Source organism: Hipposideros armiger, unplaced genomic scaffold (genome assembly GCF_001890085.2).
Source record: "Hipposideros armiger isolate ML-2016 unplaced genomic scaffold, ASM189008v1 scaffold_144, whole genome shotgun sequence".
NCBI classification, from domain to species: domain Eukaryota; kingdom Metazoa; phylum Chordata; class Mammalia; order Chiroptera; family Hipposideridae; genus Hipposideros; species Hipposideros armiger.
Window position 1 is genome coordinate 536,711 of NW_017731494.1, and position 12,837 is coordinate 549,547.

General features: G+C 39.6%; 1 protein-coding gene across 1 annotated transcript in view; it reads left to right on the plus strand.

The window, feature by feature from the left end:
• The first annotated feature begins 860 nt into the window (after nucleotides 1-860).
• The window catches only part of CARNMT1 (carnosine N-methyltransferase 1), a 43,536-nt gene continuing 31,559 nt past the window's right edge, over nucleotides 861-12,837 (plus strand). Inside the window, exons 1-3 of the mRNA XM_019650683.1 lie at nucleotides 861-1,349; nucleotides 9,552-9,747; nucleotides 10,565-10,728. Coding sequence (XP_019506228.1) covers nucleotides 892-1,349; nucleotides 9,552-9,747; nucleotides 10,565-10,728 — 818 coding nt within the window. The 5' untranslated portion in view covers nucleotides 861-891. The remainder of the gene's footprint in view (nucleotides 1,350-9,551; nucleotides 9,748-10,564; nucleotides 10,729-12,837) is intronic.

The window sequence follows — 12,837 nt, forward strand, 5'->3', positions numbered from 1 at the left end:
TCACATGGGATTCGAACCAGGGCCCTCTGGCATCCCAAGCCAGCTCTTAACCAACGTGCCACTCGGCCGGCCCTTAATACAATTTCTTAACTCTTCTGAATTAAACAATCTTTCCCTTTTACCATTATTTTGAAAGACTGATTTGCTGGGTGGTAGGTTAAATGGAATGAGTTATTTCCTAAGGATAACAATAAATGCAGTTAGGGCAGCCATGTTAGCCATTAGCCTAAAGAGAAATGGGGTAAAACGTGACTGTAGGTGAAGAAGAGAAGAGATTGAGTCTGACATTGCTACGGGCCACCATAGATGCTAGTGCTGTGCCAGTGCTGAGGCATTATGGCTCCTGTGCACTTTTGCTCTACCCAGTTCTCTTCCAAAGGAGAGAGCTAGCTAGGTAGAGTTAGGTTCCTGCATTTTCCTCTTCTGATGGCATCACCAATCAGGGCAGGATTAGAATCTTCGTAGGCCTCTAACACTGAAAAGATGATGGTGTCCCTCTCCCCTTACGTAATTAAAAATAGAAATTCATTTAGGAAATGAATTAAAACTTAAATTAGAGTGCATGGAAGACCTTCCTTTTAAACTTTGTGAAATAAAAACCCCGAATAAATTCATCGGAGCTGAACTTTTTATTTGCTTTTCCCTCCTTTGCTAGTACTTCAGCCGTAGATCAGCTGCCTGTTCCACAACCCTGCTCTTGCATGCCGCCCAACCCCACCCAAGCGACGGCTCGCAGGTGTCAAGTCCACTCAACCAGGGATCTCCTCCTTCGCTCCTCCCACTGGCCCTTAGTCCCACCCACTGTACGCGTCGTCGTGACGTTAGCGCGCCGTTGCCCAAGGCTCGCAGCAAATGAACGCAGGCGGCCGCGGCCCACCGTCGTACCCTCTCATGCGCGTGCGCACTCGCTCTGGACGCTTTGAAGACCTGGCGGAGCCCAGCACAGATGGAGGCCTAGGGGCGGCGGGGGCGGAGCGCGCCGCGAGCTGGGGGCGTGTCTGTGGCGGGCGCTGTCTAGAGGAAGGCCGAGCAGCCGCCACCACGCTTTCAGTCGCAGCAATACGCAAACGAGCCAGGCTGAGGGCCTCGGCGGCGATGCAGCGACGACGGCGCCCTTCGCCGCATGCCTCTCAGCTGCCGGAGGGGTGCGGGGGCGGTGGTGGCAGCCGCGGGGGCTGCGGGGGCTGCGGCGGGAGCGGGGAGGTGGAAGTGCAGTTCTCCGCGGGGCGTTTGGGCTCGGTCGCGGTCGATTCGGCGGCGGCAGCGGCCGCGCGCAGCACCGAGGAGGAGGAGGAGAGGCTGGAGCGCGAGCACTTCTGGAAGATCATTAATGCCTTCCGCTACTACGGGTAAGGAGCCGGTGGCGGACCCCAGTAGGACAGCCCGTGGGGACGTCCGCTGGTTCGGCGGATCCGCTGGAATGGTGGCGCCACCCGCGCACGCCCTCCGGCCGCCACGCCTCCGGGGTTCCCGGACCCGGCCGCCTGAGCTGACCTCGGGGTCCCCGAGTCACCTCGCACCCGGTACCTCTCGGCCCGGTACACCCGCGTGTCTGCCGCGCTGTCTACGCTCAGCTACGTTGTCTTCTGACCTCAGGATCAGATTTAGCTCTCTTGCCTTTCATCCCCCGTTAAAGGTTTGGCTTTAAGGCCGGTGGGGGTGGCCGGAAAAGTGCTGTAACAATTTCAGATAGAAGATGGTGGTGGTCAGTCGTTCAGTGCTGGGCATGATTTGTATGTGTTGTCGATGTCCTCCAAACTGAACCCAAGGAGAGCCCAAGTTCACCTCCACGTGGGATGCTGTAGAACGCGTTTTCCCAAACTGTTGCCAATTCTTAGGAGAACCGCCGAAGATTTCCATCCCCCACCCCCACCCCCTTTGGTGCTGTGAATGTACAGGCACCTTTGTGGTGAGCGAGTGAGTGATGCCTCAAAGTCTTAAGCTGGTGGGTGAAGTTAAGTTTGGAGGTGGTCCGGATGTTCTAACATTTGCTAATAAAGAGGGACGATAGAAGGCACAGTAAGAGCCCCCTTTGCGATCTTTTATTTTGCAAATATGTATGGAAGTCTCGCGGTGGACTAGGCACGATGGTAGAGCTTTTAAACTTCCTAACGCACACTTTTCTTCTAGATAGATGTTAAAATAGCTTAGTCACAAAACTTTTAATTCCAAGATCTGGAAGGGACTTGAATCAACTGGATTTTCAGGTAAAGATAGTACTTTTATTCTGTAAGAGATGAGTCCACCGAGAGACGTATTCTGAGTCTGGAAACATTACCTCCTACGCAAGTTAAACGGTCCCCTTAGATGGGCTTTTGCTGTACTTTATGCAAACTTTTTAAATATTGCTTGACTGTGACCTCCTCAAGGACATGGACTGAGCCTTATTTATTTTTATGTCACCAGATCTTGGCATATGTTGTTGAAGCTCTATTTTTAATAAGACAAGTAGCAGCAAAGAAATACATTTGTCATTCCCAAATAGGCTGTCGATTTGTTACCAGTGGTAAAATAGTTTGTTATTATTTTGAATTAGGAAACTTGCTTAATAAAAGCTTAAAGTTATTTAGACTCTGATTACATTTGTGACATGGATTTTTGAAGTTCAGAGATCTTGAGGAAACAATTTACTAATTAAACACAGGAGTAGGAACCCTGGACTGCATTACTTATGGAGCCCAACTGGAAATCAGTAGTGTGGGGATTTTATTTAGTATCAACAGAGGGAAGAAGGCAGACAATCAGAGAACTGAATTTGGTTGTAAGTATTGTGCCTGAAAGGGAGAACCATAAAGGGAGGGGAAGGAGTTGACGTTAGGTAGGTAAGAGTGGTAGGTGCAGAAGAGCTTGGTACGTTTTACTGTTGGAAAATCTAGAAAGAATGTCTTGGCGACTGTAGTGCACCGAACAAGTTAAAAATGTGTGTTTGTACCCAGTTCTAAAATATTAGGACTAATTTAGAATTGATATTTATGATTTAAGTATCAGGTGGGCCTTTTTGTTGTGGGAGCAGGGGAACTTTGACCCGGATCTAAGACCTAAGTGTAGCAATACAGAAGAGGGTGCCTGTGTACATGTTCTAGTGGTTGTGGTACAGTTTCCTATCCTCTTTACCGGTTTAATGTAGGATTGAGGAAAATTTCATCTTTAAAAAACAGTCTTTTTTATTTGTTTCATTTCTCGGTGAAACACTTCAAATCTCTAGACTGAAAAGAGCATAGGATAAAAAAAATAGGCTTTTAAAAATATCACTTAAAGGATTAGGGGTACAGAAAATGTACAGCAGAAAACACTGGATTGTTATCTTCCAACATTTTATGATCTTCTGGATCTGCACTGTCTAATCAATACCTTAGCCACTAATCACATCTAGCTAATTTTAAGCTTAAATTAATTTAAACTAATAAAATTAAAAATTCATTTCCTTAGTCAGTAGCCACATGTAGCTAGTGTCTGCTATATTGGACAGTGCAGATGTAAGTAAGCCTTTCCATCATTGCAATAAATTCTGGTAGTCTTATTCTAGATCTTTTGCAAGTATCTCCAAATTTTAGAGTTTGGTTTTACTGTTAAATGTCTTTTAGTCATATAGGAGATTTAGATTAAAGGTCATAGGGTAATAAATGTCTTTTGATTAATGTTTTCTGTTTCCAGTGGCTTCCAATTTTGTGCTTCCTACAGATTTTGCTTAGATGACATAGTCTGACTAAGGTAAAAATGATTACAGCGTTGTACTGAATAGCAAAAAATGTTAGCCTTAAAATACCACTCTTGAGGGCCGGCCGAGTGGCTCAGTTGGTTAAGAGCTCGCTCAAGAGTTTGAGCTCTGAATAACAGCGGTTCAATGCCCGGCCTGAGCTGAGCAGCCGCTGAGCTGCCAACGGGTGGCAGGATGGCTCAGCTTAAAAAAAAAATAAAAATACCACTCTTGTTATGAGTGAAGAGACCTAGTCTCAGAAAAGGTCTTGTCAGAAATGTCCTACTTTTAGAAATAATGGTTAGGTGAGATTTTAAAAATTGAGATGTGGAGCTCATTTTTATAGGTGAGGGGTTAGGAATATAAAAAGGCGAGTAACTTGCCCAGGGTTACACAACCAAATTGTGGTAGAGTCTGGCTTGAAATCCAAAGTTGTTCACTAAAATTTTACCTTGCATTATTAAGCAATGATGCTAGTAAGACAACTTTAACCTTGGGTTATTTAATAAACATTATAAATGGATTGAGACAGACTTTCCTTCTGAAAAGGTATGCTTTCCTGTTTGGAATTCTAGATTTGTTTAACAGGTACAGAGGAATGGGTCAGTGACCTTGGTCCTTGGCTCAGATTCAGCGTCGGACCCACCCTGATGAAAGGTTACTAAGTCAGATTTGGTCACTGCCCAGAGCAGCCTTATAGAAAATGCTATAGATACCCTTAAGGGTAGAGATACCCTTAAGGAAAGATGGCTGCTGACTCTACTTTCTCCCCTTAGCTGCCAGAGGATTTGGCCTCATGATGCTGACTGAGGGTAGTCTGAAGATATTAAAACATTCCTTTAAAGCAGGGTTGGCAAACTTTTTTAAGGGCCAGGCAATGAATATTTCAAGCTCTCACAGCTACGAGGTTTCTGTTACAACTATTCAACTCTGCCCTTTGGTATAAGCAACCATAAACAATATGTGAACAAACCAGCATGGCTATGTTCCAGTAAAACTCTTTTTACGAAAACAGACAATGTGTGTGTGGGGAGTTTTCCCACTGCTGTCTTAAAGCACATAGTCATCAAACAAACCCAAAAAGAGCCTGGAGGTTTTGCCTAGAAACAAATGATATTTATTCAAGGGTCTTAGGGTTTGCAACCTGGAAACACAACTAGGCAATAACCCAGATGTGTTCTGAAAAAGAAAAAGTTACAAGTTCTTATAGTAAAATGTACATTCTTGAGAATAATCAGTCCTGTATTGCTTGCCCTAGGATTGGTCCAGGATGGTTATCAGTCAGATGGTAGGCAGTCTGGATGGTGGATACCAGGTGATCTGGATACATAAGTCCTTCAGGGGTTGTTTAGAGGGTTATCTGGAGGCCTCATGTATGTCCAGGTATTTCTGCAGAACTGGAAATTTTCAAAATTTAAGTTCAGAGGCTAGTTAAAACAAGAATAGAATCGTTTCCTCATAATCTCCACCTACTTGATTTTAGTAATTCAGCAGTTTGATTAAAGTGACTGTGTTTTACTTCTTCACTCTATTTCTCATAGTGTAAGCATTTCCAGAATAGTGAAGGTAGCCCCAATTATTATGGTATAGTAAGGATTGGACTCTTTTCTCAACTTTGGTAAGACCTGAGGTATTTCAAGGGAGTCACCATGGGTGTATGGTATAGACAGCTTTGCACACCATTAAGTAACCAAGGGTTAAGGGATATGCTATGCCTTACCCTGCCCTGTGTAGTTATATCACTTCTGTAGCAGGAATTGACAGCAAGTATGGGTGTGGGCTCTTCTGCCCAATCCATAACTTACCTCAACTCTCCTGCTATCATGGAAATAAGTAGCTTCCATGGAGAACCAAAAGTGGCACCTAGGAAGTCTAACTGAATATTTATTGATTGCTTTTTACATTTGCTGAAATGTGGAGATTAAATAGTGACAAAGGCAAGACTTGTATTTTAGAATTCATCTGATGTTGGGTGGGGGCGTTAGGTTGGGGACAACATTCCTATAGGTAGCAGGCGTCTCAGTGATCTTTGCAAGACATAATAAATAATAAGGGCCTGAGGTAAAGCGCTGGAGAGAAGTGTAATTTGCAGGTACTTTTATGAAGTAGCATCAAAAGGACCTTGGGTTTATTGATTGTGTGGGCTATGAGAAGAGGCATTTTAGGATGACTCGTTAGTTTCTGACTTAAGTGGATGTATGGTGTACCATTCAACAGTATCAGCCATATTGGAAGAAGTGCAAGTTTTTTTGTGGGACATGTGCTAAGTTTCGTTTGGATATGTTAAGTTTTGAGGTATGGTGAGAGGGAGATTGTGGGGTATCCAGTACCAGAGAATACTGAAGAATGAAGTACTAAGAGACTAACCTGTTGACAGTAAATTGTAAATTGTTGCAACTGTGCTGTTTGCCTAACATATGGCCACTTTAAAAAGTTCCTTTAGTGTCATACTCTACTGCTAGGCATGTAGATGGATACAATCTTTCTGAAAATCAGTTAGTATCAAGGGTCTTAAAAATACTTATCCTTTCTGTCCTGGTTATTCTTCTTTGGGGAATTTGTGGTAATTAAAAAAAATATATCGACAGATTTTTAACACAAAAGGTTTACAATATAGACAGACAAGTGAAAGTATCTAGATGTCCAATGTTTGGGAAATAAATAAATTTTGGTTGCATCACATGAAATGATGAATAGTCATTCATAATCATTTGTCATATAATCATTTGAGAACTTTTTTCTGATGGGAAAATTCCTTTACTAAGGATGAAGAATTACAAGTGCTTCTAAAACTTTAATGTGTATGTGAATCATTTGGAGATCTTGTTAAAAGACATGACGTTTTAGGGCAGAGATCTCCCTTCCTAACCACTTCCAATTGATCTGATTTTGACTGGAAAGGTGCTAGATGACTTTGTCTTAAACACCAACAAAACAGAGAAATGTGCCAAAAAGTTAGAATGGTTGTCTCTGGAAGGGGGATTATTAGCTTTTTCCTCCCCTGAATACTTTTACTTTTCTGCACTTTTCATATTTTCATTGTAAACGTATTAGTTTTACAAATCAGAACATGCCTACTATATTTAAGCACTTGCTATATTTTCAGACATTGGGCTAAGTGTTTTATATGCATTATTTTGTTTGTTAAATTTTCAGTGAAAACCCATTGGATAAGCAGAGGAGTATAAGTACCTCGTGGGGTTTTATGGAGATATTTCAGAATAATCTATGTTAAGTGGCCTAGTCAAGTGCCTAGCATTTATTAGATCAACATAAATGATAGCTTCTATAATCATCATCATCGTTATGTTTTACAGAGAAAGGAAGTAACTTGCCAAGCGTCATATAACAAATAGGTGGCATAACCTGGATTTCAATCTAGATCTGTTTGACTCCAGAGCTCGCTATTATAGCCTCATAGGGGAAAAGCAAACATCAGTGCATCCGATGCCAACTTGATGTTTTTACATTGCCTCTAAGTGCCCCCATAATACCACCACACACAAGCTTCTAAAAGGTTTTTGCTTAAGTTTTGTCAGGAGTTTCTTCAGAACTTCTCTTCCTTTTCTTTTTTCTCTTCTCCCCTCTCTCTTTCCCTCTCCCTCTCTCCTTCCCTCTCCCTCTCTCCTTCCGTCTCCCTCTCTCCTCCCCTCTCCCCTCTCCCCTCTTCTCTCTTCTCCCCTCTTCTCCCCTCCAGTAGTTATCTTTATTTCATTTCCATAGAACAGCCCCATGACTGTTGAATTACCACCGTTTACAGATATGGAAAGTGGGAGTCGGGTAGTTCAGCTTGCCAGGATTCACACACAGCTCTATTTAACTCCAAAATCCATGGTCTTTTTACTACAAGATATAGATTTAAGATTTTACATTACTAGACTTGCCAGATAAAATACAGGGTGCCTGGTTGAATTTGAATTTCAGATAAACAATGAATAATTTTATTATGGCCAATGAAATATTGTGGACATATTTCTTTAAATATTTTCAGAAATTAGAGAGTAATTTGGCATAAAGTAAAAATGAGAGAATTATTTGGATAGAGCGATTCAGGCAACCAAGTGAAATAGTCTTTTTTATTTTCACTTAATGCTGAGTAAATGCCAAGAACATTTAAAAGAAACATTCATTTATTTATTTCTTTGTATATGTAAAATGTAAAGAATGATGCAGTGAGCCCCCATGAGCCTACCACTCAGTTTTAAAAAAGAACATTATCGTATTCCTTTCCCCTGAAATTATTTCCCTGAATTTTTGTTACCTTGCTCTCCTTGTAGTTTTTCTACATATGTTGAGTCCCTACGATATATTGTTTATTTTTATATAACATGGAATTAATATAGTATGTATTTTTCTGCAACTTGAGCTTCAACAAATACTTACATTTCTGAATTTTATCCATATTATTGTCTGTAGCTATAATTTATTAACTGTGCGTTCTTTGTTCAGTCTACTGGTGGTGGACCTCTGTTTCCAGATTTTTTGTGATTTCTAACAGTGCTGTGATGAAGGTGGTTCATATTTCATGGTGACCATTTGCAAGAGTTTCTTGAGTATGTGTCTAGGAGTATAATTGCCTGGTCATAGGAAGTGTGCATATTAAGCTTTATTAAGTAAGGCTCAATTATTTTCCAAAGTAATTGTACTAATTTATGTACCCACCATCAATCACTATATAAATATTCTAATTATTTTACATTTTTGCCCACATTTCATATAGGTAGGCTTAAATTTTGCCCATCTGATTGAAGTGGCATTTCATTGTGAATGTAATATTTAACTTTTTTTTTTAAAAGATTTTTATTGGGTAATTGGGGGGATGGGAACAGTGATGGGGAATTGGGGGAAGGGGAACAGACAAGTTGCTGTAGTTTTGTTCTTCAATCTAGTTGTGGAGGACGCTGCTTCACTGGCCCAAGTTGGCACCATCATTGCGCTCTTCCCTGGCGAGGCAGATCTGTCGCCAGCTTCTGGACAGCCGCTCACGGCGGCTGCTGGCTGCTCACCTGGCTGCTGGCTACACACGGTAGCCCATGGCAACCCACTGCCACAGCCACAGGGACTGCAGCCTACGCCGACTCACGGCAGCCCAGCTCCAGGTTGAACTGTTGTTCAGCATCTTAGCTGTAGAGGGCAGTGTCACTGGCCCTCATATGTGGGATCCGAACCGGGGCCCTCTGGCATCCCAAGCGAGTTCTTAACCATCGCGCCACTCGGCCGGCCCATATTTAACTTTTAAAAATGATACTCTTCAAATTTTATAAATAGTCTCCATTGTGACTTGTAGAGTTATTTGGAAACTTTTGGAATGCAAAGTGTGAATATTGTCATCTAAAATGCTATAGAATTTCAATTTTTCATTTGTTTACTACTTTTGTAGCACATAAGATCTTTTATGATATTTTGAAAAATTAACTTGGTTGGATATTAGTTAATTTCAAAAGATATTCTAAAGTAATTTCAGAACAACATTCTGTTACTTGATGGAGAAATCTAAAGCATTCAGCTAGTTTTGCTGAAAATTGTAAGTTTGGAAATTGAAATCATGAAAGTAAACTTATTGTATACTATTTCTCTTTATCTTTTCTTTTTTACCCTCTTCTCATTGGTGCAGATATTTACCTTTACTAGTTATAAACAATTTGTTTTTGGTTTGGTTGCCTAGAGAATTTGTAGTAAGGTAAAAACATAAAATTTTCTAGATGGATATTGTTTAAGAAACCATAAGATTGTAAGTGACAGGACAGTATCCAACATTATAAGGGAATAATTGTACAGAAAGACAACTTTAAAATACAATTGGCCTCCCCTGAGAATTATTTTGCCAATTTAAAAAACACCTTTTATGTTTTAGCACCAGTATGCATGAGCGAGTGAACCGAACAGAAAGACAATTTCGATCACTTCCAGCTAATCAACAGAAACTACTTCCTCATTTTCTTCTTCACTTGGACAAGATCCGGAAATGCATTGATCATAATCAAGAAATACTACTGACCATTGTGAATGATTGCGTACATATGTTTGAAAATAAAGAATATGGAGAAGATGTATGTGAAAGTTTGTTCTATTTGTTTTTTATTTTAGGGCTTGACCTCTCTATATTTGGAGGTCTTTATCTTTCTGGATTTCGTTCTTCTATTGCATGGGTCATTTTCTCTACTCAGAGAATGTTTTCACTTACATGTTCAGTCATTTGATTAGGCTTAATAGAACAGTATGCCAGAATCTGGATTTGTTCACTGATTTTTTTTTTTTCCTTTCTAAGACTACTAAGATAATTTGGGGTTTTGATACACTTTCACATTGTGTTCTGACACATAGAGTTTGTGACTTGCATTTTTATAAACAACTTTACTAGCTATGTAAAATTAATTTTCCTTGATAATCTCATTATTTTCAGTATCTGTTGATAGTCTTTTATTTTAAGAACTTATTTTTCACTTATGGGACTGGCAGTAATAGAAACTGAAGTCCTCTTTTTGTACCCACAGGATAGGTACAGTTGGGCCTCTCCAGTGTGACACTCCATGCTGCCCCATCAATGACCTGGAGGGACTTTCTTCTCTCTTAGAGAGAGAATATTTGGTCTCCATAGCAGCTCAGTGCTGGTCCTCTCCTGAGTAAAGACTGCTTAATTATATGGTGGTTTCATGATTAATGGACCATATCTATTGAGGGTAGAAGTGAGACCACCAAACTCTTTTCATTTAGGATCTCAAGCTGCACTCGAACCCCGGTTGAGGTGAGAGGCCAGTGATTTATCCACTAAACCATCTGTATAGCCCCTTAGTAGCATGTCTATTTAACCATATTCAAGACTGATTCCTTTTCTCAAAAACTAATGGATTTCTGTTCTTTAAACAGGGCAATGGAAAGATTATGCCAGCGTCTACATTTGACATGGATAAGTTAAAATCCACATTGAAACAGTTTGTGAGAGACTGGTGTGAAACTGGGAAAGCAGAAAGGGATGCCTGCTACCAGCCAATCATTAAAGAAATTTTAAAAAATTTTCCAAAAGAGAGATGGTAAATAATGTCTTGTTTTTAACCAATTTATTTAAGATATGTAGGCACTGAGTTTCTCTATGAGACATTTCACAGTCTTGATTCATTTTTATAGTTGCTGTGTGCCTGTATTTTTTTCATGTGTGGGTGTGTGGTGTTATATTTGTTCTTGGATGCTCTGTGTGAGGTTGCGGTTAATGTTTTGAATAATTTTTTGCTCTAGCACTATGGGAAATTATCTAGAAATTAAAATGAGAAAATTAGATTGGATGTTCATTATCAATGATGTCTTTTGACAATTTGCTTTATGGCAGAGCAAACAGCTGCAAACTTCTAATTTTCCTCATTATTACATACTTGTAAACAAATGAAGGATTGATAGCTTAGAGCAGGGATTCTTTACTTTTTCATGCCATGAAAACCGTGAGCGGTCTGAAGCCCATGGTCTGCTTTTTGGAATAACATTTATAAATGTATAAAATAACATACATAGGATTACAAAGAAACAAGTTATTTTGAAATACAGTTATCAACATACTTAAAAAGCAAATTTGTGATATAACCTGATTTTTATCATGTATCACATCAAATAAAATGTAGCTGCAAGTGTTACTGTCTTTTGAAAATACTGAATGATGTATATGTTATTTTGAGAATCTCAACAACTAATGTGAAGTGAAAATATATGTGGTTTCCATTGGTGATAAAGTCACACATATTCCTAAAACTACTGTTGATTGTTGCCTGCATTTATAATTGAAGAAAAAAATGTCAGTTAAAGGTTAATGAAATTAAAGTGTAATTTTTTTTTTTTCCTATCTCCTTCATAGATCCAGTGAATTCTCTCCATAGACCCCTTGGGTCCGTGGATCTCAGGTTAGGAACCCCTGACTTAGAGGCTGTATGTTTCAAGAGAATCACTGAATGAAATTCAATCTGTCATTTAAAGGATCTTTGTAGAGAGGTTCCTTTTCCTCATGTCCTTTCCCTTCTCAGTGATTGACATATTTAAGTTTGGTATATCCTTCCAGAAATTTCAATGTGTGTGCGCGCGCGCATGTTCTTTCTTTTTAAAAAATTTTTTATTTTGAAATAACTTAAAAATTACAGATAAGTTATATGAATTGTGCAGAGAGCTCCCATATACTCTTTACCTAAATTCATCAATTCTTAACATTTGACATTTGCTTCATTTCCTTTTTCTACTTTCCTCACTCCTACCTTCCCTTACGTGTATGTCTAATATATGCATATATAATATATGTACACAATACACAATCACATACACACAATTATTATTAAACCATTTGAGAGCAGTTTGTATAGATCATGGTTGGTTGTTTTATTTTTCAGCTGAGCCATCCTGCCAACAGCAGCGGCAGCTCAGTTCGGGTCAGGACTTGAACTGCTGTTGTTCAGAGCTTGCGCTCTTGAGTGAGCTCTTAACCAACTGAGCCACTCGGCCGGCCCTTAGATCGTGTTTTTTACTGCTTAATTCTTCAGAACAATAATATTCTCTTATGTAAACACAGTGCAGTTACCAGATTAAGGAAATATAACCTTGAATACTGTTTTCTAAATTACAATCTATATTCAAGTTTCATATATTATCCTAATGATGTCCTTTATAACACTCAGTTTTTTGTCCAGTCTAGAATCGAATCCAGGGTATTATATTACATTTGATTGTAGTGTCTTAGACTTTAATCTGGATCAGTTCCTTGGCCATTTTTTTTTTTTTAACTTTATGGCATTGATAGTTTTGAAGACTGAAGGGAAGTTATTTTATAGAATACTCCTCAGTTTGACATTGTCTGATGTTTCTCTATGATTAGATCTAGATTATATGTTCCCTGTCAAAATGATACATAATTGATGTTGTGTCTCTTTCACGATACCACATTCAAAGACATACAATGTCTGTCAGCCCATCATTGATGATTTTAATTTTGATCACCCAATCAAGATATTATTTGGTTTCCTCACCTTTTAGTTGTTGATTCTCTTCTTGCAACTAATAAGCATTTCCTGGGGAGACACTTTGAGACCATGCAGTTAATATCCTTTTATTTCTCAAACTTTCTCCCCTTTGAATTATCATTCATTGATAATTCTTGCATGAACCGACCT